The sequence below is a fragment of the Natrix helvetica genome, assembly GCF_964273705.1.
Source record: "Natrix helvetica genome assembly, chromosome: Z".
Lineage (NCBI taxonomy): Eukaryota > Metazoa > Chordata > Lepidosauria > Squamata > Natricidae > Natrix > Natrix helvetica.
Genome location: NC_138554.1, coordinates 122,222,091 through 122,247,952, shown reverse-complemented (window position 1 = coordinate 122,247,952; position 25,862 = coordinate 122,222,091). Strand labels below are relative to the sequence as shown.

Sequence of the window (25,862 nt, the reverse complement as noted above, 5' to 3'; positions counted from 1 at the left end):
AGTGCTATTTGTCATTGAATTACTTTTGTTTGAACTGAGGAAAATAATAATCATACCTCAGAATAAAAAGCTCACTAGCTCTTTGGGGTTATCTTAAAGAAATGTAATAGATACAGTTCAAAAGATTTTAGAGGCGAGTCCCAAGTATATTTTCCAAGTAGGTATCAGCCTTTTAAGGAAAGGTCCAGCGTGACCAGTGACTTGGTGGGGGGGGGGGGACTTTTTCTTTTAATCAGGTGAAAGCCACAGGAAATTTCAGAGTTGGCTTTCACCAGTTGTGCCAATAAGAAGTATCCAATAAACTGTTCTTTGAGGAACTTGCCTGCCTCAGAATTCTGTTTTCTATGGATGCATTACTTGGAATACTGACAAATAGCACTATGTTATGAAAGCTGTGCCAGTTCCAGAGTTGTAGCTTTGCTATCATTGAGCTACCAATTGTAATGTGGGCAATATAATTCCAAAGAAGAGTTAGTCTGAACTGAATGGGGTCACCACTTTCAGGACAGAGGTCATTATGCAACATCCAGAAGCCATAGAACTTCCATAAATAGAACTGAAAATATGAATCAGATATGTAGATGACATCTTAACCATAATAAAAAAGGAGCAATTAGAGAATATCCACAAAGCTATCAATAATGTTTTTAAAGGAATCCAGTTTACTAAAGAAGAAAACAACAACTGCTACTCTTCCTAGACATCCTGATCAGCAGAATCCACAATAGCAAACTAGAAATGCAAGTTTACAAAAAAAAACCATCCATAATAACCAGATGCTGCACTACCAAAGCAACAACCCAACCTCCTCAAGATAAGCTGTGTAAGGGCTTTAATTAGATAAGCCCAAATACACTACAGCAACCCAGAATAGCAGAAAAAGGAAAAAAAAGCATAATAATAATATTTCAATTTAAGGCAGCTGTGAAGCCATCATGTGAATTGATGGCTCAGAATTAGCAGAGACAATATGCTGAACCATCTGTATGGTGGAAGTTTAAGTCTAAAAAATGTAAACATAACTCGGTTCCCCATTCTTCTCCACCAGGAAAAATCCTAAATAAAATTCATAAAGCAGATTAGATTTATGAATATGTTTGGTTGCTTCTTCTGCAGGAGGTATGCAAGTCTGGAACAAGCAAGTAAGGAGACTGATAAATAAATCAGATATAATGACATAAGTCTGAAAAATGATGGATAAAATACCAAATAATGGTGTTTATTTAGAGCCAGATATTGTTATATACTTGAAAGTAAATACTTGAGGGACTGAGAACCAAGCCCAAGAACATGTGTGCTGGAGGTACACAGAAAAAAAATATCTACAGCTAGAGAAGTTCTGATAAAGGCTCTGCCCATACAGAGGCAGCACCATAAGAGCAATGTACAGAGTTCACAAAGAAAAATGATTTGATTAAAAATGAAATACAATTGAAAGTTTGGATATTAAATATACATATATACATTTAAGGCAAACACTGTTCCACATCATAATCAGTCTAAAAGATATTACATTACTAATATATTGCTACATGCTAAGTTCATAATGAAACAATCAGTAATGATTTTGCTAGAATTCTGTCTGAAATAAACATTTTCACACCTGGGATTTATAATGCTCTTACCTCCCCTCCATTCAAGCAGCATCAATAAACAAGAGTTATATTTTTAAAAAAAACTGCAGAAAATGTATTAGATTATGTCAATGTTTTTTCTAGGTCAGTTAACATTAATAGATTACCCTACAAATTTATTTTAAACACTTACCATCAGATCTTTTCGTCAAACCTTTCTCTAAATCAAAGTTTTGTGCTTGCTCCATATCTTGAATAATTCCCTCCAGATTGTCAAACAATATCATTTTCTTTTCAGCTAATAGCTGAATTATCTGTTCTACATAAAAGGAGCATCCATGTTACTATTAAATTTTTTAGAAATGTACTCCGTAAAAAATAGACTGGAAGGCAATATCTAGAGGTTAGGATGTAATATATTAAAAATAATTTAAATAAAACACATTAAACTAGCAATATCATAAGTAATGTTTACAAAAACACCAAAAATTCAAGAGCAGCAATGCATCACTCAAATGCTGATTGAGCAATCAGAAATTTGAGAAAAGTGTAAGATTTTATAATAGCTGGAACAAACATCTGTAGTAGCATAAGAGGTTCTAAGTAGATCAGAAGAATATCAAGAGTTGATCTATGGGTTGGTATCCTCTTCTTCTAGTAAAGTGCCTATCTCTTTGGAAGGTTAAAAGCAAGTGAGAAGTTTGCTGGATCCTTTTGTCATATAGTGATACAGAAATGGCAATACAGAAATGGAGAAAGATTTGAAATGCAAATTCTAATTCTAGCTATATTATGTATAGTGAGAGACAGAAACCAGAGAAAGAATGGAGGCATTTTTTAATCAATTCCTAATTCTTCCTGCAACAGAATAATTGGAGGACCCTTATGAAAAAGGAAAGATTAATCCCATTTCATCAAGCCTTGAGTTAAAAATAATTAAGGTATGATTCCTGTTTCCTAGGCTACAAGGGGAATTAACTATTGTTGGATGCTTTCCTACACAAAACTAAGAATTATTTTTGTCATCATCAGTTCTATTTGTCAACCAAAAATGTACTGAAGATTTTTCATCTAAAACAAAATCCATTTCTGAGAAAACAGAAAAGTGCCTAGCATATTATCATACTAAAAATTAATTATTTACCATTATCCGGCTGAGTAACTGCAGCAGTCTGCAAAAGTTTCAAATCTTTCAGATCTAATTCCATATTGTCCAAATACAACTTTCTCTTCTCAGATAATGCTTGTATTTCTGTAAAAGGAAATATTTTTAAATTATTAGCCTAAAGCATTCATATCATGCTATCATCTTACCAGGAAGTTTATTTACTGACTGATTGAAGAGGGAGTCCTGCAGGAAGGTAGAATTTTATCTTACTTAATTCTTATTTCTGATATTTTCAATTCCTTTCCTAGCAGACCTAAATCTATTGTATCTATGAGGAGGCCTACAATCAATGTAAAAAAAGCACAAAGAAAAATAAGCCAATAACATAACAATGGTACTTTCTTTTAAAAGTAAGATACATGCTTTCTTTAAGTAAATATGCAACATTCTTTTCCTAGTTTGGAATAAAACCCAGCTACAACTGAAAGCCAATAATTAATACAGTTGATCAGATATCTTGAGCAATATGTTTTAAATGAGATTCCAGACTAGATTTCTATTTCATTCTGGAACAAATGAAATTTACTAAGAAAAAGTCAACAGCTGCAATCTTGTTCTTCCAAAGGCAACCTCAGCAATACAATACAATACAATACAATAGTAGAGTTGGAAGGGACCTTGGAGGTCTTCTAGTCCAACCCCCTGCCTAGGCAGGAAACCCTATACCGTTCCAGACAAATGGCTATCCAACATCTTCTTAAAGACTTCCAGTGTTGGGGCATTCACAACTTCTGGAGGCAAGCTGTTCCACTGATTAATTGTTCTAACTGTCAGGAAGTTTCTCCTCAGTTCTAAGTTGCTTCTCTCCTTGGTTAGTTTCCACCCATTGCTTCTTGTTCTGTCCTCAGGTGCCTTGGAGAATAGCTTGACTCCCTCTTCTTTGTGGCAACCCCTGAGATATTGGAACACTGCTATCATGTCTCCCCTAGTCCTTCTTTCTCTTAAGCTAGACATACCTAGTTCCTGCAACTGTTCTTCATATGTTTTAGTCTCCAGTCCCCTAATCATCTTTGTTGCTCTTCTCTGCACTCTTTCTAGAGTCTCCACATCTTTTTTACATCGTGGCGACCAGAACTGAATGCAGTATTCCAAGGCATTATAAAGTGGTATTAACACTTCACGTGATCTTGATTCTATCCCTCTGTTGATGCAGCCTAGAACTGTGTTGGCTTTTTTGGCAGCTGCTGCGCACTGCTGGCTCATATTTAAATGGTTGTCCACTAGAACTCCAAGATCCCTCTCACAGTTACTACTATTGAGCACGGTACCACCTAAACTGTACCTGTGCATTCTGTTTTTGTAGCCTAAATGTAGAACCTTACTCTTTTCACAATTGAATTTCATTTTATTAGATAGTGCCCAATGTTCAAGTTTGTCAAGATCCTTCTGTATCTTAAGCCTATCTTCTGGAGTGTTGGCTATTCCTGCCAGCTTGGTGTCATCTGCAAATTTGATGAGTTCCCCATTTATTCCCTCATCCAAATCATTGATGAAGATGTTGAAGAGTACTGGGCCTAAAACAGAGCCTTGGGGTACTCCACTGCATACTTCCCTCCATGTAGATGCAGTTCCATTGAGGACTACACGTTGAGTGTGGTTGGTCGGCCGGTTACGAATCCATCTGGTGGTGATGCTGTCTAACCCACATTCTTCTACTTTATTTAGTAGTAGGTTATGGTCTACCTTATCAAAAGCCTTACTGAAGTCCAAGTAAACTATATCAACGGCATTCCTCTGGTCCAAAAATTTTGTCACATTATCAAAGAATGCAATAAGATTAGTCTGGCATGATGTGTTTTTGACAAATCCATGTTGACTTTTGGCTATTACTTTGTTTGCTTCTAGGTGTTCGCAAATTCGTTGCTTGATGCCTAAGGCATAAGCATTAATCTTGCATTGTCTGTAGAAGCTGTAGAGCTGGAAGTTGTCAGCACCATGGCTGAGGGTGAGTTTGAATCTAGATCCTCTTCCTTCCCTCTTCCAGTCCAACATTTTAATCAATACACTACTCTGTGTATAGCCAAACTATTGTAGAGAATTAATATTCAGAATTCTCAGTGGGAACAAAAGGGTCTTATTTTGTGTATTTCTAATTTTTTAATGACCAAGTCAGATAAAAGTGGGAGAAGGCAGGATATGAATTCATACTAGAATGAAAAGAAAGAAAAAAGCATTGAAATTCTTTCTTTCTTTTTCTTTCTTTCTCCTATTTTTTTGCTGTGGGCATGGCTTTTTTCTTTACTTTTGTTTCTTTTAAATCACCTTTAAAATTATTGTCAAAAAAAAAGATGGAGAAAACAAATTGTCCTTAAATTGAAATTCAATTCAATCAGTAGGCATGCCAAACATTTGATAAAGTGTTATACGACTTATGAATTATTTATATATTGGATTTATATTTCATTTTTCTATTCGTTTAAGGCAGTTGCCATCATTTAACATTTAACAATGAATAAACATAACAATAATATAAACAATTTGTACAAGATTGATGAAAGAATTGCATCTTTACTATTTTTCAAAATACTAGAAGAGGAGTGAAATCTCCTCAAAAAGTATTCCATAGTCTGGGTGATAAGATAATGCCTCACAAAATAATACCACATAGATAAGACTTAGAAGTATCTTTAAAAATACAGTTGCTAGCTAAATAATCTGGGAACTTTATATCAGGATGGACATTTACAACTTTAACTGTTGGCACATCACTTGAAATGATTCCTCACAGGCAGTTTGCAACTAGCACATATCTTTCAGTACAAACATTATGTGATTCCTTTATCTGCTCCCTTTAGCTCCAGTTATTTGCACTTTTCAATTTCCAAACACTTTACAGTAATAAGAAAGAATATAGCGAAGGCAAGGGTAATTGCGACTAAGGTAAGGGACAGGTGTACCTGGTGTAACCATTTGAACTAGCAGTAATTTATAAATGCCCACTTCCTTACAGTGGATGTTGTGGACTCAAGATTAAGGTGCAGTCCCAGAATGTGGACCCCTCTATCTCACATAATGCAACTCTATCCATCCAAAGTAGCATTTCAATCTCTTTGTACACCCCCTTTGTATTAACTGGATTTAATTTCAGTTTATTTTATCATGCAGTTGATTATCCAATGATTTTACACATTTGGTGAAGGAAATATTAGGCGAATGATATCAGTCTATAAAAATCCTTATTGCAGCACTATCTTTATTGTGTTAATTTAAAATCCATAAAATAAGGTTCAAGCTTTAAAACTCTTCTCCAGCCTAGACAGCGGTGGTCCCTTCTAATTTTGCTGAATGTCAGTCCTAAGTAGCCTCAATCAAGATAATTTCTGAAAATGACTTCCGGTTCCGGCAGCTGACGGCGACGGGCAATTTGTTGCTCGCTCCGGCTCCCCGGTGGGCTTCCCCACTTCTTGGGGGGCACAGGACGCCCCGTAGAGGCGTCCTGCCGGAGGGACGGCACCGTGGGGGATCCCTGGATCGGTGGCGGGCGGCGGGAGGTCCCCCGCCTCGCTCAAGGCACCGGGGAGCAGATCGGAGGACGTGTGGGCGTCTTCGCTGAGAGGCTGTGCGGAGAAAAAGAAAACTGAAGGATGCGGCGGCGGAGCGGTGAGGTGTAGACTCCCTCCATCCCCATTACTAATTTAAAAACTCGTCAGTTGTGCAAACTTTTTTTTCGGTTTGACTTGGAGAGGCGCGGCTGGAGGGGAGGGGGATTTTCCCCCCCTCAGACAAGCGGCTGGAAACAAGTGTGCTCTCAGCCCCAAGGGAAGGAGGAGGGGGAGAGCCAAACCAAAGATGCCACACCCTAACTAAGTGGATTTTCGGACTTAAACCTATAAAATAATGAGATCTGGAAGCTTTGGGATTTTTGAACTTTGAAAACTTTATTTGTTGCCTCGAAACCCAAAGCTGGCAGGGCAAGATGGCACACTTCCGTTGTCTTTATGAAATGTGAAACTTGACTCCACCTTCCAAACTTCAGGCTTCTGGTCTTTGTCTCCGTGCTACCTGGATAACTCTCTTGTTGACTGTTTGCCTTTGAACTCCTTGGAGTGAAAAACTTTTGCTCATCTGCCAGGGTGATTAGAAAATCCCCCTCTGCCTGGACTCTCTGTCTCCTGGACTCTCTTGGCTGTTCTACCCTTCTGATCCTTCTTTATAGTGACTGGACTCTTTACTTCATAAACAATGGCATCTAAAAGACCACCTCCTGGAAAGTCAGGCTTTGCTGCCTCTGCCCCAACATCTGCAACCTCCAGTCCTAGCACACAATCAACGTTAACAGCCTTCAAGCAACCTAAATCTACGGACCTGGAGTTTCATCAAATGTTTCAGCAAATTCTACAGGGACAAGAGGAAATAAAGAGACAACTGAAGGAGATGAAAGAAGAAATTAAAGAGAACCAGGATAAAATTAATAAGAACTCACAGAGACTGGATCTTTTGGAGGATGGGGCGGCTGAGATGAGGGTGGGGGGATAGAGGGTGTGCAGAAGGGAAACAAAGAACTTGACACCCAACAAATGAAAATAGAGTTTGAGAGAATGTCTTTTTACCTTAGATTTCAAAACGTGATGGAGACAGATGATGAAAACATAAGGGACATCATGACAAACATTTTGGCTGAGTATATTCAGAAGGAGAAACAACAGATGGGGTGGGAAATAGACCTGGCTTATAGAGTAAACTCAGCTTATGCTAAAACACACAATGTTCCCAGGGAGGTACACATTAAATTTCTTAGGAAAAGTACAAGAGATGAAATCCTGAATGCACAAAGGGGGCAAGCCTTGACATATAAAGATAAGGAGATAACCATCCTGAAACAGATCCCCAAGAAAGTGAGGGGAAAAAGAAAAGACTATTCGCAATTGGCGAATAAATTATACCAGAAGGGTGTGTGGTTTAGATGGTTGATGCCTGAAGGTATGTTAATATTCTGGGAGGAGACAAGAGTTAGGATTAATACACCCATAGAGGCGCAGGCCTTTATGGAGAAAAATAAACTGCTCCTAGAAAAACCAGATGACTCTTCAACAGACATACAAGACACGGGAGGGGCCGGAGCTCTGCCAGCGGGGGGAGATGGGGCAACAACAAGAAAGCTCAGATCACACAAATGAGTAAGAAACGTCATCTGATATAAACTGATCGAAATTACCAATTGAATTTACCACACTGACTACATGTTATTACTTAATATTGAATTTTATGCAAATGTATACTATGAGTTTGGAGGGGGGGGTGCATCTACCGTATTTCGCAGCTGCCAAAATTTGTAACTTTTCCCTTACCTTTCCCCTTTGTAAAATATAAAAAAACCAATAAAACTTTGTTTTTGTTTTTTAAAAAAAGATAATTTCTGAAAATTATGAGGATTTCAATCCATGGCTGGATGATACTTACCAAAAATCGGAGAGGGGTGTGTGTGAGATGAAAAGTGGCTATTTTTAATATGATGTCAATACAATTAATAGGGGAAAGGAATGTGCATTTAGTTGAAAAGATTAAATGCACAAAGAAAAGTAACAAATGCTTTAATTATAGTTTCTGCTTCTACTTTGTCTCTTCAAGACTGCTAGGCTAAAGTAGTAAACAATGATTGATTCTCTATTTCTGCAAATGTGAAATTTCTATTCTTGGAAAAGATATACGACATGCCAATCTAATGAAAAATAGAAATAGAGAAATATAAGCTGGTTTATATATACATATATGAAAATAGTTTTAGTTTTGACTCCTTCTCCAAGATGGCATGCTGGAGCGATGCTTTTCCTGCAGACAAATAGCTGATTTACTGCAAAAGAAGATTACTTGGTAGCCGGCTTTCTAGATCAAATGAGAGCAGTTAGGAATGATCCAAGATGAGTCTTTGTATGCACTCCTGGCAACATATAGCAATTCCTGGCAAAAGCGATTGAAGAGTTCTATCTTTTCTCTCAGCTATTTAGTATTTGGAAGCATGCTTGGTTTTAAATTCCACTTTCAAAGCTTTTGCTTTCAATTTGATTCTTATTTTTAAAAGTTAATTGACTGGTGGAAGGTCCCGGAGCTCCTCCATAACAGATAAGAAAGAAAACAATAAACGAAACAATACTGTCATTCCATATCTTGCAAAAATATTAAAAAAAACCTCACGAGGATCTTCAGCCAACACAGCATACATGCACACTTCAAACCCAAGAATACCCTGAGGCAGAGGCTTGTCAACCCCAAGGATAAAATACCTAGACACAAACTGAGCAATGTGGTATATGCAGTGCAATGCAGTGAGATATGCAGATCTGTACATTGGGGAAACAAAACAACCACTTCATAAATGCATGACACAACATAGGAGAACAAACTCATCAGAACTAGATTCAGTAGTCCATCACATTTAAAAGATAAAGGCCATTCTTTTGAAGACAGCAAAGTTCACATTTTGGACAGAGAGGACCACTGGTTTGAAAGAGGGCTCAAAAAGGCCATGTATGTCAAATTGATCAGTCCTCTCTCAACAGAGGAGAAAGGATAGAACACATCTATCTCCAGTCTACAATACAGTCCTTTCAACAGTTTCAAGAAGGCTCTACACCGATTTGCATTACTCAGGTAACCCTGACAACACAGATAAACCTCCAGCTGGTCTTTAATTACTCACTAAAAGAATGCAAATGTCCAGCTGTCTGCAAGGAACATAAATCCTTCCATTCCCCACCATCCAGTCAGAGCTGAAGAAGCTTCTTGGACAAAAAGCAAAACGTCTTCAAAGAAAAACCAGAAAGTCCAGTTGCCTCTTGAAAAAGCACCTTTGGGGCAACCATGACCTGGATGACTGAGAATGGGCGTTGGTTCTTACCTGATACGCCCTTTCTCCAAATGGTGGAGACATCATCCAGGCATGGGATATGACTCTGTCAGGATCCAATAGGACTGGGTCTACAAGTATTAAAGACACCCCACGAGGCTCTTCCCCAGAAATAGATGAAGTGACTTGTAGACCGCTGTGTAAGCAATCTGAAACAATATGTACTATCTCTCCTCAAGAAACATAGTGGACAGGAAAGGTACACATTAGGAAGGAAAGTAAGATAATAAGCCTCTGAAATGGGGTGGGGCTGGATGATGTCTCCACCATTTGGAGAAAGGACGTATCAGGTAAGAACCAACGCCCAGTAGGTGGAGACATCATCCAGGCATGGGACATACCAAAGCCCAATAGTCCCATCAGGAGGGAAATAAATAGATAAGAGACTTAAGTGGCCACCACTCGCTGCAGCACGCGCCATCCAAAGGAAGCATCAGCTGAGGCATATCTGTCCAGCTTGTAGTGACGAATGAATGGAGTAACTGAAGTCCATGTAGACGCTCAGCAAATGTCCTCCAGCGGAGCCTGAGTAGACCAGGCCGCAGAAGTGGCCGTGCTGCATGTGAAGTGCGCCGTGATATGTGATGGAACCGGCAGAGAGAGAGCGGAATACTCCCGGGAAATGGCTGCCCTTACCTAGCGACCAATGTCCAAAGATGAGGCCTTGGATCCCTCCTTACTACCAGGTTGGAACTTGATGAAAAGGGCCTCAGAGCGCCTGAAAGAAGCAGTTCGCTTAATATAAATGCTTAAGGCACATCAAGGTAATGCCACTTACGTTCCAGCTCGTGTGATGTCCGAGGGCAGAAATCTGGGAGCACGAGTTCCTGGGATCTGTGGAATACAGAATTTACCTTGGGCATAAAGGTCGGGTCAAGCCGAAGGACTACCCTATCTGGGTGAAAGATGCATAGGTCTTGCCTGGTGGATAAGGCTGCCAACTCAGAAACATGTCTTGCTGAAGTAATGGCTAAAAGAAAAACCACTTTTAATGTTAGGACATGCATGGACACAGAATGCAAAGGCTCAAATGGAGACTGGGTCAGGGACTCCAGGACTTTAGAAAGGTAGGGAATCTGTAAATCGTTGGTGGCATGATGTTCGTGGCCCCCCTCAAGAAAAGCCGAATCAGAGGTTTATGAGAGAGAGGCTGAGCCCCAGTCAGTGAGAGGACTGATGAGAGGGCTGTGGCCTGGCGGCGGAGAGTGCTCGGAGAAAGTCCCAGGTCCAGTCCCCGTTGCAGGAATTAAAGAATTTGGGGAACAGATGCCTCGAGAGGAACGCCTTTTGATTGACACGAGAGAGAGAATTGAGTCCAAGTGGCGTCATAAATGTGGTTAGTGGAAGGGCGCCTGGAAGATTGAATAGTTCGGATTACCTCCGCTGAGAGGTTCGCAGTTCGTAGAGCTTCCTGCTCAACCTCCAAGAGGTGAGGCGCAGCCAGGGAAGGTCTGGATGTTGGCACGCCCCTTGCAGAAGAAGTGAAGGGAATTGTGGCAATTGCCATGGAGGAGCCACTGAGAGATTCATGAGGTCGGCAAACCAGGGTCTGCGGGGCCACCGAGGAGCGATTAAGATTAGTTCTGCCTTTTCCACCATCATTTTCGGATTACCCTCTGGAGGAGTGGGGTAGGTGGAAAGGCATACAGAAGGCCTGGAGGCCAGTCGGACCTTAAGGCATCCATTCCCTCTGCCCCCGGGACGCGAAGCGGGTGAAGTAGCTTGGCAACTGAGCGTTGTTCTGAGAGGCAAAGAGGTTGAGGATCGGGAGGCCAAACCTGACTGTCAGCTGCTGGAACACGCAGTGATGTAAGCTCCACTCTGCCGGATCTATGTGAGTGCAGCTGAGTATATCTGCCTGTACGTTGTGGATCCCTGATATGTGTTCGGACCGGAGTGACAACAGGTGGGCTTCCGCCCAAGACATTAGTTGGTAAGACAGAGTCATCAGACGCCAGGATTTTGTCCCCCCCTGCCGGTTTATGTGTGTTTTGGTGGTGGTATTTTCTGTAACGATGAGCACATGCGCATTGGCCACAAAAGATTCAAACCGGAGCAGGGCAAGGAACACGGCCTTGAGCTCTAACCAGTTGATACTGTTCTTCTGGTCAGAGAGAGACCAGAGTCCTTGGGCCATCTGAGATAGGATGTGAGCTCCCCAACCCTGTAGACTTGCGTCTGTTGTTAGCGTGATGTATGGGGGTTCGCGAAACAGGGAGCCTAGGGTCACTGCGGGGGAGAGCCACCAGCGAAGAGATCACCTTACGTCCGAGGTCAGGGGAAAAGGAGCCATTGAAGCTGGCGACAGTGGAATCTGGCCCACGGCACAATGTGGAATGCGGCCACCATCTTGCCCAGGAGTTGAGACAGTTGGATGAGCGGAACCGCCTGCTGGTCGCAGATGGATGATACCAGGGTGCGAATGCTCACCTGTCTCTCTGGGGACAAAAATATCTGTTCCAAAGAAGTGTCTATCACTGCCTCAAGATGCATGAGATGGGTCGTGGGCTGCAGATGACTCTTCTTCAAGTTGACCAGAAAGCCATGGTATGCTAAGGTCTGGAGGGTGATCTGGATGTCCTGGAGAGCCTAATTTGAGGACCTGGATAGTAACAAAATATAATCAAGATAACAGAGAATTCTAACCAGCATAGATCTGAGATGGGTCGCCAGAGCTGCTAAAATCTTAGTAAAGACCCTCGGGGCCGATGATAAGCCAAATGGAAGAGCTAAGTATTGGAAGTGATTCTCATTATAAGAAAACCGAAGGAATTTTCTGTGATCTGGAAGAATTGGGATATGGAGGTATGCCTCTATAAGATCATAGAGGAGAGAAGATCATTGGGCTGAATACTCTCCAGAATGGACGACAGAGAATGCATTTTAAATCTCCTATAAACTATAAATTTGTTTATAAATTTGAGGTCGAGAACAGCTCTCCAACCCCCCCATTTCCAAAAGGCATCTGGTTGAATTAGCTATCAGACACCTCCTCAATGGCCTGAATTTGGAGGATGTGTCTGATAGCTAATTCAACCAGATGCCTTTTGGAAATGTCTCTGGAGACGGAAATTCCAGAGCCAGGCCAAAACGGACAGTACGCCTGATCCAAGAGTCGCTGGTGATGTCATTCCAGTGATCTGTGAAGGCAGACAGGCGGCCCCCAATTGAGAGGTTGTCCAGACCTTCACTTCTGCTTTCGGAAAGTATGGTTTGATCCGCCCTTGAAGGGTTTTCTATAGGAGAATCTCTGGGAGTTTCGGTGGACCTGTCCTGGAACCGCTGGCCTTGTCTCGGGGGAGCCTGGCGCTGAGGACAGGGGTAGGCAAATCCCCCGTCCGTCCCGTGAAAGGACGACCTGTGGAAGAATGGAGAAGGCTTAGGATCAGACTTGCGGTTTGTGGCAGGAAGCACCTTGTGCTTCTCTTTGGACTCCACCAAGAGCGGCTCCAGAGGAGGACCGAAGAGCAGACCAGGTGAGAAGGGTGCCGACGACAAGTGCCACTTCGCTCTGGCCTCCGCTTGCCACTACTTCAGCCAAAGAAAACGTCTCGTGGCAATGGAAGAAGCCATGGACTTGGAAGAGAAATGTGTCGCATCCAAAGAAGCATCAGCTGCATACTCCATTGCCACTTTAAGTTTGTTCATGTCCTGGTGGGCGCGGGAGTCCCCAGGAGGGAACCTGTCCTTTACCAGTGACTGCTTGAAGCGTTTATCCTCAGGGCGGAGGGTGTCCTCAGGAGCATTGGTGGCCACATTAGAAGATGACAAGGACACCACTGGAAGATCAATGGAAGGAACCTCCAAAAGTTTAGAAAGCTCTGGGCTGACATTATAACTGTTTGTCCAGAGTAGAAGGGAGGGGCCCTGACCCCGGGGAACCCCACTGGTTTTGAATCACCTCTAGAAACAGTTTCGGAGAGGGAACAATGTCCTTTTCGATTGGAGGATGTGATAATAGGGGATCAGTGGTGTCAGATTTGTCCGCCTCTGAGGAGGTGGATGGCTTGGAAGCTGGAATACCAGAGACCTTCTTGGCTTTAAATAAGAGAGAACGAAACATTGCAGGTTTGAACAGGCCCAACAAGGCAGAAGGGGGAGGAATCAAGTCATCCTCTTTTTTTTTTTTTTTTGAACAATTTTTTTAATTGGTTTTACAAAATTTTTAGGAAGAAGGGTAATGGGTAAGATTACAAATTATGACAGCTACATTATGCATGAAATGGCACTCCCCCCGGTTCTCATAACTTTCACTTGTTAATACATTAGGTAATTACTACTTAGTAATTTTTTGACAGCATATTTTTACCTTATATCTTCCAATAATTTCAATCTATTTTATATCAAAGAGAAAAAATTCCCTGTATCAGCAATTGCATTACTTTTCTAACTCACTTTTGTGATCTAAGTTTTCTCGATGTTGCCTATTCCCCCCCCCCCCAGCAAAGCTCCGGCACCCCCCGTGTCTTGTGTGTCTTGTGTAGTGTCATCAGCTTTATCTAGGAGAGCTTTGTTTTTTTCCATGAAAGCCTCTGCCTCCATAGTTGTATTAATTCTGATTCTACTGCCCTCCCAGAATACCAGCATGCCTTCTGGCAGCAGCCACCGGAACCAAACCCCTTTCTCAAATAGTTTCTTCGCTAAAAGCGAATATTTTTTTCTTTTATCTCTAACTTTCTTGGGATTTGTTTCAGGATGACTATCTCTCTATCCTTGTATTTTAACATTTGCCCCCTTTGTGCACTCAGAATCTCATCTCTTGTAGTCTTTCTGAGAAATTTAATGTGAACCTCTCTTGGAACATTGTGTGTTCTGGCATAAGCTGAATTAACTCTATAGACCAGGTCAATATCCCATCCCAACTGCTGTCTGTCTTTTTTAATATATTCAGCGAGTAAATTTGTCATAATCTCCCTCAAATCTTCATCATCAGCCTCAATTACATTTTGAAATCTAAGGAAAAAAGACATCCTTTCAAATTCCATTTTTATCTGATGGTTCTCAAGTTCTTGGTTTCCTCTCTGGACCCCCCTCACCTCCCCCCTCATCTCAGCCGTCCCCTCCTCCAAAAGTTCCAGTCTGTGAATTTTGAGCCGTTCGGTTTTGGTTCTCTCTGAGCTGTTCATTCATTTCTTTCAGTTGGTTTTTCAAGTCCTCCTGCCCCTTTAAGAGCTTTTGAAGCAACTGGTGAGTTAGGTCCTCCTCAGGGGCCTTGGGTTGTAGTAAAGATGTTAATGTCTGTTGTCCACTGAGGATGTTGGAGCAGAGCCAGCAAAGCCTGGTTTCCCAGGTGGGGGTCTTTTCGATGCCATTTTAGTAAAGAGAAACTCAGAGGTGTCTGTGTCCATAGGATGAAATGGCAACTATGAAAAGGGGATAGCCAAGAGAGATCACGAGGCAGGCAGTCCAGACAATAATAGGGACCTTTTTTATAATTCAAATCCAGACAATAAAATCCATTATTCCAAGTCCAGGGTACAGTATATCAAGAGATATTTCTGGGTGTCACGGAGACAAAGACAAAATGTCAGCAATTTCTATGGGTGGAGTCAAATTTCAAAGTGCATAAAGACAGCGGAAGTGTGCCATCTTGCCTTGCCAGCACGGGATCAGAAGGCAACAAACGAAAAGTTTTCAAAGTTTTCAAAAAGAACAGATCATCACTTCTCTTTCACAATTGCAGCAGGGCGTTCATCTGCTTGCTTGCTATGAGTGTGATTTCATTCTAGAGCTCTCCCCCTCCTCCTCGAGGGCAGAGAGCAGTCCAAAGCCGCTTTTCCAAGGGGGGGGAAATCCCCCTCCCTCCAATCGCACTTCCCAGGAACAGATTGAAAATCTTTAAAAAGCTGTCAATCCTTCATTAAACAATCAGCGAGGGAATCGGGGAGCATTTCCATCTCACCACATTGTAGCTGCAGCCTTCAGATCGTCAAATTCGTCCAGCACCCTCGAAGCGAAAGCGCGTGGAAGCATGGAAGCTCCTCGCGCACCCCCTTTCGCCTCCTGGCACCTAGGGCAATGCCAGGAGCACCCCCCCTGTGGCCGCCGCCAATGCAGGGGACCCCCAACTAGCCGCCCCCTTGGCAGGGCGCCCCTACAAGGCTCCCTGTGCCCCCCCGATCGAGGGGGGCCCACCAAGAGCGCACAGGGCGAGCAAAACATGCCCACTGCTCTCAACCGCCGGAACCGGAACAGGAATCAAGTCATCTTCTGACAGGTCAGACTCACGAGTAGCCTGTTCCTCAGTATCCACAGCAGAAGGCTGAGAGGTGCCTGCAGAAGAAACCCCTTGGGCTTGGGTAGAATGCCCCCCTTTGGACTTGTTAGATGACGCACTTTGAGGAGTGGCAGAAGCAGGGGCCCGGTGTTGCAGGCCTGCAGCAATGCCCCATTCAATGGCAGCTGCTATGATGTCATCGGGGTTGATGGTGACAGTCCTTGGAGCAGGTGAACCCACATCGATGTCTGGGGTAACGCTGCCATCCCCTTCAGAATCAGATTCCCCCTGGAAACCAATCCCATCCTCTGGGTTCAAAGGAGAAGCCGGGGGGGTGAGGCATCCCCATCGGTATCAGTGGAGACGTCGTCCATAGGATTAAAATTAGAAGGAACAGGAGCTCTAGGAGCTGGATTAGGAGTAGAGCGATGATTGGTCTTGGCAGTGGTCTTTTGAGGAACAGGATCACAGGCCTTGTCAGAATTTGCACTGGAATCAGAGGCCTCTATAATCTCCTGAGGAGGAGCAGGCCTCAGGGCCTTAGCTGGTTTAGGCGCAGAATGCTTCGAATAGGTTCTCTTTTTGTTCCTAGGTTCAGCTGGGACTGGAGCAGGAGGAGCAACTGGAATCCTCCCCCTGAGGGACCGATGCCTCGTTGGTCGCCATTACTCTCAGTTACTTGAATCGTCGATGAAGGCCTTCCAGCCCAAACAAGATGGCTGCCATTAATTTTCCACCCAAATTCACTGCCGTTGGAAGAAACAGGGCCCTGAGGAAGGCCTGAGGTGGCGAGCTGACTAAGCAGCTTATTGCCCAGCAGTTAGCAGCCTGGCCAGCGCTTCTTCATGAAGTGCAGAGATTGAAGTCGAAGGCTCACATTGCGGGGTGGCCAAAGGAAGCAGCGGCTGGCAAAGGCGATCCTTGTGGCTGGTGCGGTGAAAGGAGGCTCCCTGAGCGGCGTGGCTGCAGCGCTCATCTTTCTAGCAGTGCGGCTCAGCAAACGGCACTTTAAAGGCTGGCGTTCTTTGGGCGGCGTGGCTGCAGCAATCGGCAGAAGAGAAGCCTGAGGACGAGCCTCGTAGGCTAGCTGAAAGGCCCTGAGCTGCTGAGGCAGCAAAGCCTGAGAGAAGCGAAGCCTCATAAGGCTGTTGTTTTAAATGAGTCCCGAAGGAGCCTGATTGAGTTTAAATTGAGAGGAAGGCCAATTGAAGAATTTAAGAGGTTTTTTGAATAGAAATAGAATTTTAGCAAGGAGAGATAGGGAGACACAGCTAATCAAAGGATCGACTGAGTCTATTTCTTGGGAAGAGCCTCGTGGGCGTGTCTTTAATACTTGTAGACCCAGTCCTATTGGATCCTGATGGAGACATATCCCATGCCAGGGTGATGTCTCCACCTACTGGGAGAATCTCCATAGATATTTGACTGATTGAAGAAGTATTTGTTCTCCAGTGCGCTGCTTGGAGAGTCCAAGGAAGGGTTAACACAGCCTGTTTGCCCAAGGACTGAGTAGATTTTTCCCCTCTGGTCACGCCTCTTTGCCTCCTCAGGATCAGTTTTAAAAACTCAGTCCACCCGATAGGACTAGTTTTGGGGAGCTCTCAGTTTTTGGGCAGATAGGCCGAGTTCCCCAGTATATTTTTCCTTTTTAGAAAGCAGTTACTTGTATAGTGATAGGATTTTTCCCCATTTTCTTGTGCTTCGTTTTTCTTGAGCAATGTGTGAAGGCTCTTTTAATTTGTACTAGAAGGCTGAGGTTGCGATCGTGTTCTCCAGCTGGTCCTAGTCACAGCTGGTGGAACGAGCGAGGCCGCTCATCCGGCGTCTGCTGGCAAGCGCAGGGACAGTGCAATCCCCCGTTCGGCCCTGGCCGTCTTGAGGAAGGGGTTTTAAAAAACCCTTGCTTCCTCAGGCGTCGTCTTTAGCCGATCGGGAGAGCGCAGCGACCATTTTGGAAAGTGTTGCATTGGCGCGCTTTTTAACGACGGCCAATAGGAGGACCGCTGCATCCTGGGCTGTGCTTTTTTGGTGCGCGAAAAGCACGGCGGCCATTTTATTGCTCCAACAACTCACCGGCTAGCAACAGCAGTTCCCAGAGCCTCTCCGCCTCATAACAGATCGCCGCTGAGGATTGCAAGGGCCTGACTGGGTCACCGGCAGGCCTAAAGTCCCTCTCATCGATAGGGGGAGCGGCAAGGAGTGTCCTGGTGCCAGATTAAGCCTCCTAGCAAGATCTGCAGACGCTTGGGAGCCGTTGGGCCAGCGTCCATTGCCCTTCCCTCAGCAGCGACCTCTTCTATTCAAGCCAACCTCTTCAGATGGCTGACGAAGGTTTGGAGCGAAGGGAGGAGCTGGCAGGGCCATCTGCAAAGCGCAGTAGGCCAGATCTCTCAGGCCAAGGGAGAAAGGGAAACAAGGGCACAGGGGGGAAATCTTCCCATTCTTCAGCTGGGAGCAAGGCCCCCAAACTCCACGGGGACAAGGGGCAGGAGTCTCTTAGAGAAAAATCTGCTAGGCCCCAGATTCCCCTCTTGTCTTGTGAGGCTGGGCCAGTTCCTTCTCCACCCAATCAGAGGGAGGAAGAGCAGGTAGATGATATAGAGGATAGGTCTCCTTCCTTCTGTGACAGGGATTCGATTTCAGGATCTCCTGCAGCCTCTCTGGGTTACCCAGATTCTCCTAGCTCTTCAGTGAGGGAGGATTTACCCTCATTCCAGTGTTGTTTCCATGCAGAGGATCATAGGGATCCTTCTAAGGTTGGCAAGGGTCAGGCCTATTCCAGATCCAGACCTGTGGAGGACAAAGGTCCAGCTATGTCAGCTGAAATGAGGGAGCTCATTACACAGGCCATCTCCCAGGGAGTGGTGGAGGCCATGAGATTACAGGAAGGCAAGGGTGGCAAGGCCCCTAAAGCAGTTCGTCCCCCAGGGGAGAACAGAGCCCGCGCCCTCGATTCCCTGGGCACTTCTGTTACCACGGAGGTGTCTGCGTGGGAGGAGGAGGCTGCTGATGAATTTGTTCTCTCGGAAGATGAGGACATGCCCCCAGACAAGCCTTCCTTCACCGGCCTCTTCAAACCATCCTTGTTCAAGGCTATTTTACATAAGGCCAGAGCTTCCACCGAGCTTGGTGCCAAGCCTAAAGACAAGGCAGTTCCCTCTGCATCTCAGGACCTCATGGCAGGGCTGTTCAGTGAAACGACCCCGGACCCTGAACTAGTACCAGTCCCTGACATGTTCATGGAGGTTATCCAACGCCAATGGGCGCAGCCAGGTACCCTGGCAAACCCCAGTGGCGCAGACAAAACATTGTACCCCCTAGAACCGAAATTGGAAGACGTTTTGAAATTGCCAGAGGTAGATGCTCCGGTGGTCTCCCTGACCTCCAACTCGAATCTTCTTGCTGACCTCTTAGAGGGATTAAAAGCAGAAGATAGGAGATCTGAAAAGGCCTGTCTCAAAATGCATCAGGCGGCCGCCTGGGCGATCAAGGCATCCACCTCTGCCTCGTTTTTTACGTGCTGTGGCTGCGCCAACTCATATCTCAGCCTCCAACTGAAGCATCTCGTTGGCGACATGATCTTAATAAGATCATCATGGCTGTGGAATATTCCGCTGATGCTTCATTGCATGCAGCGAAGTTTGCTCCAGGGCGCTAGCGTCCAATGTTACTTCTCACCGCCTGCTATGGCTACGGCACTGGCAGGCGGACATGAAGGCGAAATGGAAGTTAGCTTCAGCCATTCAAGGGAGGCAATCTCTTTGGGGATTCCCTAGAGAAATTCTTGATTGAGACGAAGGATAAGAGGAAAATCCTTCCGTCCACCTTCAAGAAAAATGACAAGAAGGGCCAGGGTACATTCAGGAAGCAGGCCTTTTGGGCGCAAGACAGCGCCCAGGCCTCCACTTCGCCTTACCCTTACCAGAGACCATACAACCAGTCTTCTGACAGGACCCAGGAGCGAAACAATTTTGCTACCAGGGGCAGGCAGTTCAATCAGGGCTCCTTTCGGAAGCCCTTTCGTGGAGGTTCCCACAGCCGTCAATTTAGACGTGGGAAATGACCGCCTGGGTTCTCCTCCCATCGGGGGCCGCCTGCAATTCTATGTAGACCATTGGGAGGAAATAACCACGGACACATGGATTTTAAACACCATCAGGAGGGGGCTAACCTTGGAGTTCCTGTCATTCCCTCCGCGAACCTTTGTTCGCTGTCCCCTGTCCAAGAATCCTGTAAAAAGGTCACTCATGCAGGCAGAAATAGATCATCTTCTGCAAATCAATGTAATAGAGCCAGTTCCCCCAGAATAGGAAGGGAAGGGGTTCTATTCCATTCTCTTCCTGGTTCCCAATAGCTCAGGGGGGTGGAGGGCCATATTAGATCTGAAGCGCCGAAACAGACATCTGGCCTACAAGCGCTTCAAAATGCAGTCCCTTCAGTCCATCCTAAGCTGCATTCGACAAGGAGATCTGCTCACCTCCATCAATCTCAAGGAGGCATATCTGCATGTGCCCATTCATCCCTCCCACAGAAGGTTCCTGCGACTGTACTACAACGGAAGACACTTCCAGTACAGGGCTCTTCCATTCGGACTTTCTTCTGCACCCAGAACGTTCACGAAGCTTCTTGTGGCTGTGGCGGCCCACCTGCACAAACTTCCCGTCCGTCTGGAGTGCTATTTGGGCGACATCATCATCCACTCGAGAACGCGTACACAAGCGGTGAGAGACGTAAACATCACTGTTCGCACCTTGCAGGACCACGGTTTTTCAGTAAACGTGGAGAAGAGCAACATGAACCCTACGACGCGCATCCAACACCTGGGCGCCATAATCGATTCAGTCTCATGCCAGGTGTCCCTGTCCCCGGAAAGGCTCCGCAACCTCAGGAGTAGAATCCGGTTGTGTTGCAAGAACAAGATCTGGCAGATAGTACAGTTATCCCAGCTGTTAGGGATCATGATTTCCTGTCTCAACATAGTTCCCTGGGCGCGACTCCATGCCAGGGAGTTGCAATGGTTCTTGCTTCCGATGCAAAGAGCGAAGGTCAGCAACTCCACCAGGAAAGTTCAAATTCCACCGAAAGTGACACGCTCTCTGAGTTGGTGGCAGTCACGGGCGGTGGAGAAGGGCTGTCTATTCAGGGAGCCCGACAGGATTGTGGTAACGACCGATGCCAGTCTTTACGGTAGGGGAGCGCATTGCCAGGGGCAGTTGGCGCAAGGCAGGTGGTCGAGCGTGGAGGCAGCCCATAGCATCAATTGGCTGGAGCTCAGGGCAGCCCATCTCGCTCTGAGACGATTTGCGGTCCAGCTAAGGGGTCACCACGTTCTGCTGCTTACCGACAATGTGGCCACAAAGGCCCATGTGAACCGACAGGGCGGCACCCACTCCAGAAGGCTCATGTCAGAGGCAGAAGCTCTGGGTCGATGGGCAGAGATCCACTTGGCATCGCTGAGAGCGGATCACATCTCCGGCATCAGCAACGTGAGTGCGGATTGGTTGAGTCGTCAGACCATCAACAACTCGGAGTGGCAACTACATCCGGACTTGTTCGCCCAGATTGTAAGACGGTTCGGGATTCCACAGGTCGACTTGTTCGCCACGGCGGCCAACACACAGCTCCAGCGGTTCTTCTCCCGCTACAGATCGACGCAAGCAGAGGGGACGGATGCCCTGAGAATCAGCTGGCCTTCGGGCCTACTTTATGCATTCCGCCCCTTCCTCTAATTCCACAGGTGATCAACAAACTCCTGAGGGAGGGGGCGGAGCTCATCATGGTGGCTCCACACTGGCCCAGGAGATCCTGGTTCGCGGATCTGGTCGATCTTTCCGTGGAGAAACCGTGGAAGATTCCCCCAGAAGAGGTATCCTTCCGCCAGGGGGCCATCAACCATCCGGAGCCCCAGGGGCTGCAATTAGCCGTCTGGCGCTTGAGGGGCAGCTCTTGAAAGATCAAAGCCTCTCAGACAAGGTCATTCAGACCATTCAAGCTTCCAGACGTCCGGCCACGACTCACATTTATGAGGCGACTTGGTCTGCATTTTCTGCTTGGTGTAGGCAGCGGGACATTGACAGTGTTGGGGCTTCCATCCCACAGTTATTGGACTTCCTTCAGGAGGGCTTGGACAAGGGCCTGGCCCCGGCCACCCTCCGGCGTCAGGTTGCTGCGTTGTCCACCATCCTGTCTAGACATCATTCTCAGTCCCTGAGTCACCATCCCCAGGTCAAGAGTTTCTTGAAAGGGGTCTCCAACATACGACCTCAGGTGGTACATAGGTACCCAACCTGGAACTTACCTTTTGTTTTGCAGGCATTAACGGCTGCTCCATTTGAACCTTTGAGGAAAGTTTCTCTACGACATCTGACTCTCAAAACCGCTTTCCTCATAGCGATCTCTTCAGCCAGAAGGGTGTCTGAAATTGCTGCCTTTTCGGTCAGGCAGGAGCTGTGCATCATCCACCCAGACCGGGTCATCTTGCGTCTGGATCCAGCCTTCTTGCCGAAGGTAAATTCTCATTTTCACAGATCTCAGGAGGTAATACTCCCGAATTTCTGTCCCAACCCTCAACACTCCAAGGAGCGCAGGTGGCACAAACTTGATGTGCGGAGGGCTGTTCGACTCTACCTAAAACGGACTAAGGACATTAGACACTCTGAGACCTTCTTTGTGTCTTTTCAACCGGGCTCGCTGGGTCGCAAAGTGTCATCATCGACCATCGGACGCTGGCTGCGGGCCTGTATCAAGATGACCTATGACCACCAGGGCAGAGCTGCTCCAACTTGTGTAACGGCCCACTCCACCAGAAGTGCGGCCACAACAGCGGCCTGGGCGACTCAGGCATCTATTCTAGACATCTGCAGAGCGGCCCCACAGCTTTTATTAGAAACTACAAGATCGATTCCTTTGCCTCTGCCGAAGCCTCCTTTGGAAGAAGAGTTTTGCAGAAGGTTATTGAGGCTCCGGACAGTGCTAATTCTTCCCGCCCTGGGACACAATAGCTTGGGCATGTCCCTTCCTTGGACTCTCCAAGCAGCGCACTGGAGAATGACCGTTGTCTTACCTGAACGGTCGTTCTCGGAGTGCTGCGGGAGAGTCCAAGACCCGCCCAGGGTTGTTGGGGGGCACCGAGACTGTCTTTGTACACAGGTGCGAGCCAAGGCCGTCTTTATCGGAAAAAACCTCATTTTTAAAACTGATCCTGAGGAGGCAAAGGAGGCATGACCAGAGGGGAAAAATCTACTCAGTCCCCGCAGCGCCCCGAGAACGACCGTTCAGGTAAGACAACGGTCATTCTAAGCACTTGCTGGATTTTAACATCCACTTATTTTGGTTTCTTCACTGGTATTTTTTGGAGGGGGTGTTGTGAAGCTCTGACCAGGGGGTGGTGATGGTAATGCATCCGCATGTTCAGGGGATTTACTCTGCCTTTGGGTCTACGGAAGTTTTTGCTCCGCAGGCTTGTGCTTTTGGGACCCCTCCCTGGGTTTTTCATTACTCCCTAAGGGTTCTGGGGAGGCCTTCTTAGTGGTGCCCTTTCCTCCCTTCCCCCCTTTGGATGGAGGGTCTAGCCTATTGCGTTTGGAGGAGGGCCCTGCCTGCACCTCCGAGCCTCCATCTGCCATGATGACCAGCAGACCCCGATTGTGTAAGTACTGGAGCAGAGGGAGTGATGGGTCAGTAGGTAGGCACCAGGCGTGACCCAGCTGGCTACGAAGCGCCTGCAGATCAATGTTGGAGAGGAGGAATGCCCGCGGGACAAAACCGTTCCTCAGGCTGCCCTCAGGCTCCCCGAGAGGTTGTTGCTGGAATGTAGGCCTTGCCGACGTCCCGGACAAGGCCCAGCTCTTCCTGGTGGCGATCTGGGGCTGAAAGGCTTAATCGCGGCTTTGTGCATCTTCCTGCAGCTCCGAACAGCTCTCAGTTAAAAAGGTTACTTTCAAATGGCCGTTGCTGCGCGCGCCGCTCCCAAACCCCAAGATGACAGTTGGCAATGGGTGGAAAACACGCGAAATGCCACAAAATGGCCACCGCTGTTGCCGGGTTGAAGAGAGAACCACCGACACCACCGGAGCTCACAGGTGCTCCGTACAGCGCTCGTAACAACAGCGGTTGGGGGGAAATCGGCCAGGAAACCTCTGCCGCCCCCTTGCTCGCCGGCAGCTGCCAGACAAGCAACTCCCTCGTTCTCACTGTGCGTGTGACCAGCAGCTGACTGTAGCCCGGCAGCCCTCTCAGTAATCAATTTTTTAGCGTGAGTCTTGTTGTTTTCTTTCCTAAAGGATACTATACAAATTTTAAAAAGAATTTTCCCTATGATTAATTTCTGGAGTCCAATCTATCTGATCTAGGACTCAGGAGCTCCCCAGCAATAGTCCTAATGGGCGGACTGAGTTTTTAAACTGATCTCAATGAGGCAAAGGGAGGCGTGGTCAAGAAAACTTCACTCAGTCCTAGGGCAGATAGACTGCGTTAACCCCATGCTTGGACTCTCCAAGCAGCACACGGGGGAATAACACTGAATGGATTTATATCTATATGGGTAGTCCTCCACTTACAACAATTGAGTCCAAAATTTCTGCTGCTAAGTGAAACATTTATTAAATTAATTTTGCTCCATTTTACAATCTTTCTTGCCACAATTGTTAAGTGAATCACTGCAGTTCTTAACTTAGTAACCCAGTTGTTAAATGAATCTCACTTCCTCATTGACTGTGCTCGTAAGAAAGTCACACAATCAATCAATCAATCAAATTTTATTTGATTAGCCGCAACCCTCTCCCGAAGGACTCGGGGCGGCGTACAATCAAAAAGATAAAATACACATAGGACACACATACATACGAAAAAACAAGGACAATTACATTTGTGCATGGAGGAGAGTAGACCTGCAAGTGAAAGACAATAAACACAGCTAAAAACACAGTTAAAACACAGTTTAAAATCCCCTAAATAAAATTACTGAATTAAAAACCCCTCAGGAGCGTAACGAAGTTATGGTTGGGCCAGGCCAGATATTTGAAAAAGGTGGGTCTTGAGCTTAACACGGAAGGAGCGGAGGTCTGTAGTGGTCCTAATATCCGGGGGGAGGTCATTCCACAGGGCTGGGCCCGCCACAGAGAAGGCTCTGCTCCTAGGCGCCGCCCCATGGCATTGTCTAGTGGACGGCACCTGGAGAAGTCCCTCTCTGTGCGAGCGAATAGGTCGTAGGGATGTATGGGGCAGAATACGGTCCCGGAGGTAACTAGGTCCTGAGCCATGGAGCGCTTTAAAGATCGTAATCAAAACCTTGAAACGCACTCGATAGACCACAGGAAGCCAGTGCAGCTCGCGCAGGTGTGGTGTCACATGGGAGTACCTGGTGCTCCCCATAATCACCCGCGCGGCCGCATTCTGGACCAACTGTAGTCTCCGAGTGCATTTCAAGGGAAGCCCCATGTAGAGAGCGTTACAGTAGTCCAGGCGAGACGTCACCAGCGCATGGGTGACTGTGCGTAGAGCGTCCCGGTCCAATAGGGGGCGCAATTGGCGCACCAGGCGAACCTGATGGAACGCCCCCCTGGCCACAGCTGTCACATGTTCATCCATGGACAGCTTGGCATCCAGGAGGACGCCCAAATTGCGCGCCCGCTCCACGGGGGCGAGTTGAATGCCCCCAATGGCCAGAGATGGAATTATCTGGTTGAACCGGGGAGCCGGAACCCACAGCCACTCTGTCTTGGAAGGGTTGAGCCTGAGTCGGTTGTCATCCATCCAGACCCGTACGGCTTCCACACACCGGGACATCACTTCGACGGCCTCGTTGGGGTGGTTCGGGGTGGAAATGTACAGCTGAGTATCATCAGCGTACAGGTGGTATCCCACCCCAAAACCACGGATGATCTCACCCAGCGGCTTCATGTATGTGTTGAACAGGAGTGGCGAGAGGACCGACCCCTGTGGCACCCCACAGATGAGGGGGCTTAGGGTCGACCTCTGCTCTCCTGCCAACACACGTTGCGTCCTGCCGGAGAGGTAGGAGCCGAACCACCGCAAGACGGTGCCCCGGATCCCCAACCC

At 46.4% G+C, this 25,862-nt stretch overlaps 1 protein-coding gene across 11 annotated transcripts in view; it reads right to left on the bottom strand.

The window, feature by feature from the left end:
• Positions 1 to 25,862, bottom strand: part of CCDC7 (coiled-coil domain containing 7) — a 301,313-nt gene that overhangs the window by 33,142 nt on the left and 242,309 nt on the right. For 10 of the 11 annotated variants that reach the window (XM_081970140.1, XM_081970145.1, XM_081970146.1 and 7 more), the window contains 2 exons: positions 2,719 to 2,826; positions 1,768 to 1,893 (listed from right to left, as the gene is read on the bottom strand). In XM_081970140.1, the coding sequence (XP_081826266.1) occupies positions 1,768 to 1,893; positions 2,719 to 2,826 (234 nt within the window). The remainder of the gene's footprint in view (positions 1 to 1,767; positions 1,894 to 2,718; positions 2,827 to 25,862) is intronic. The other variant, XM_081970142.1, reaches the window with a different exon arrangement.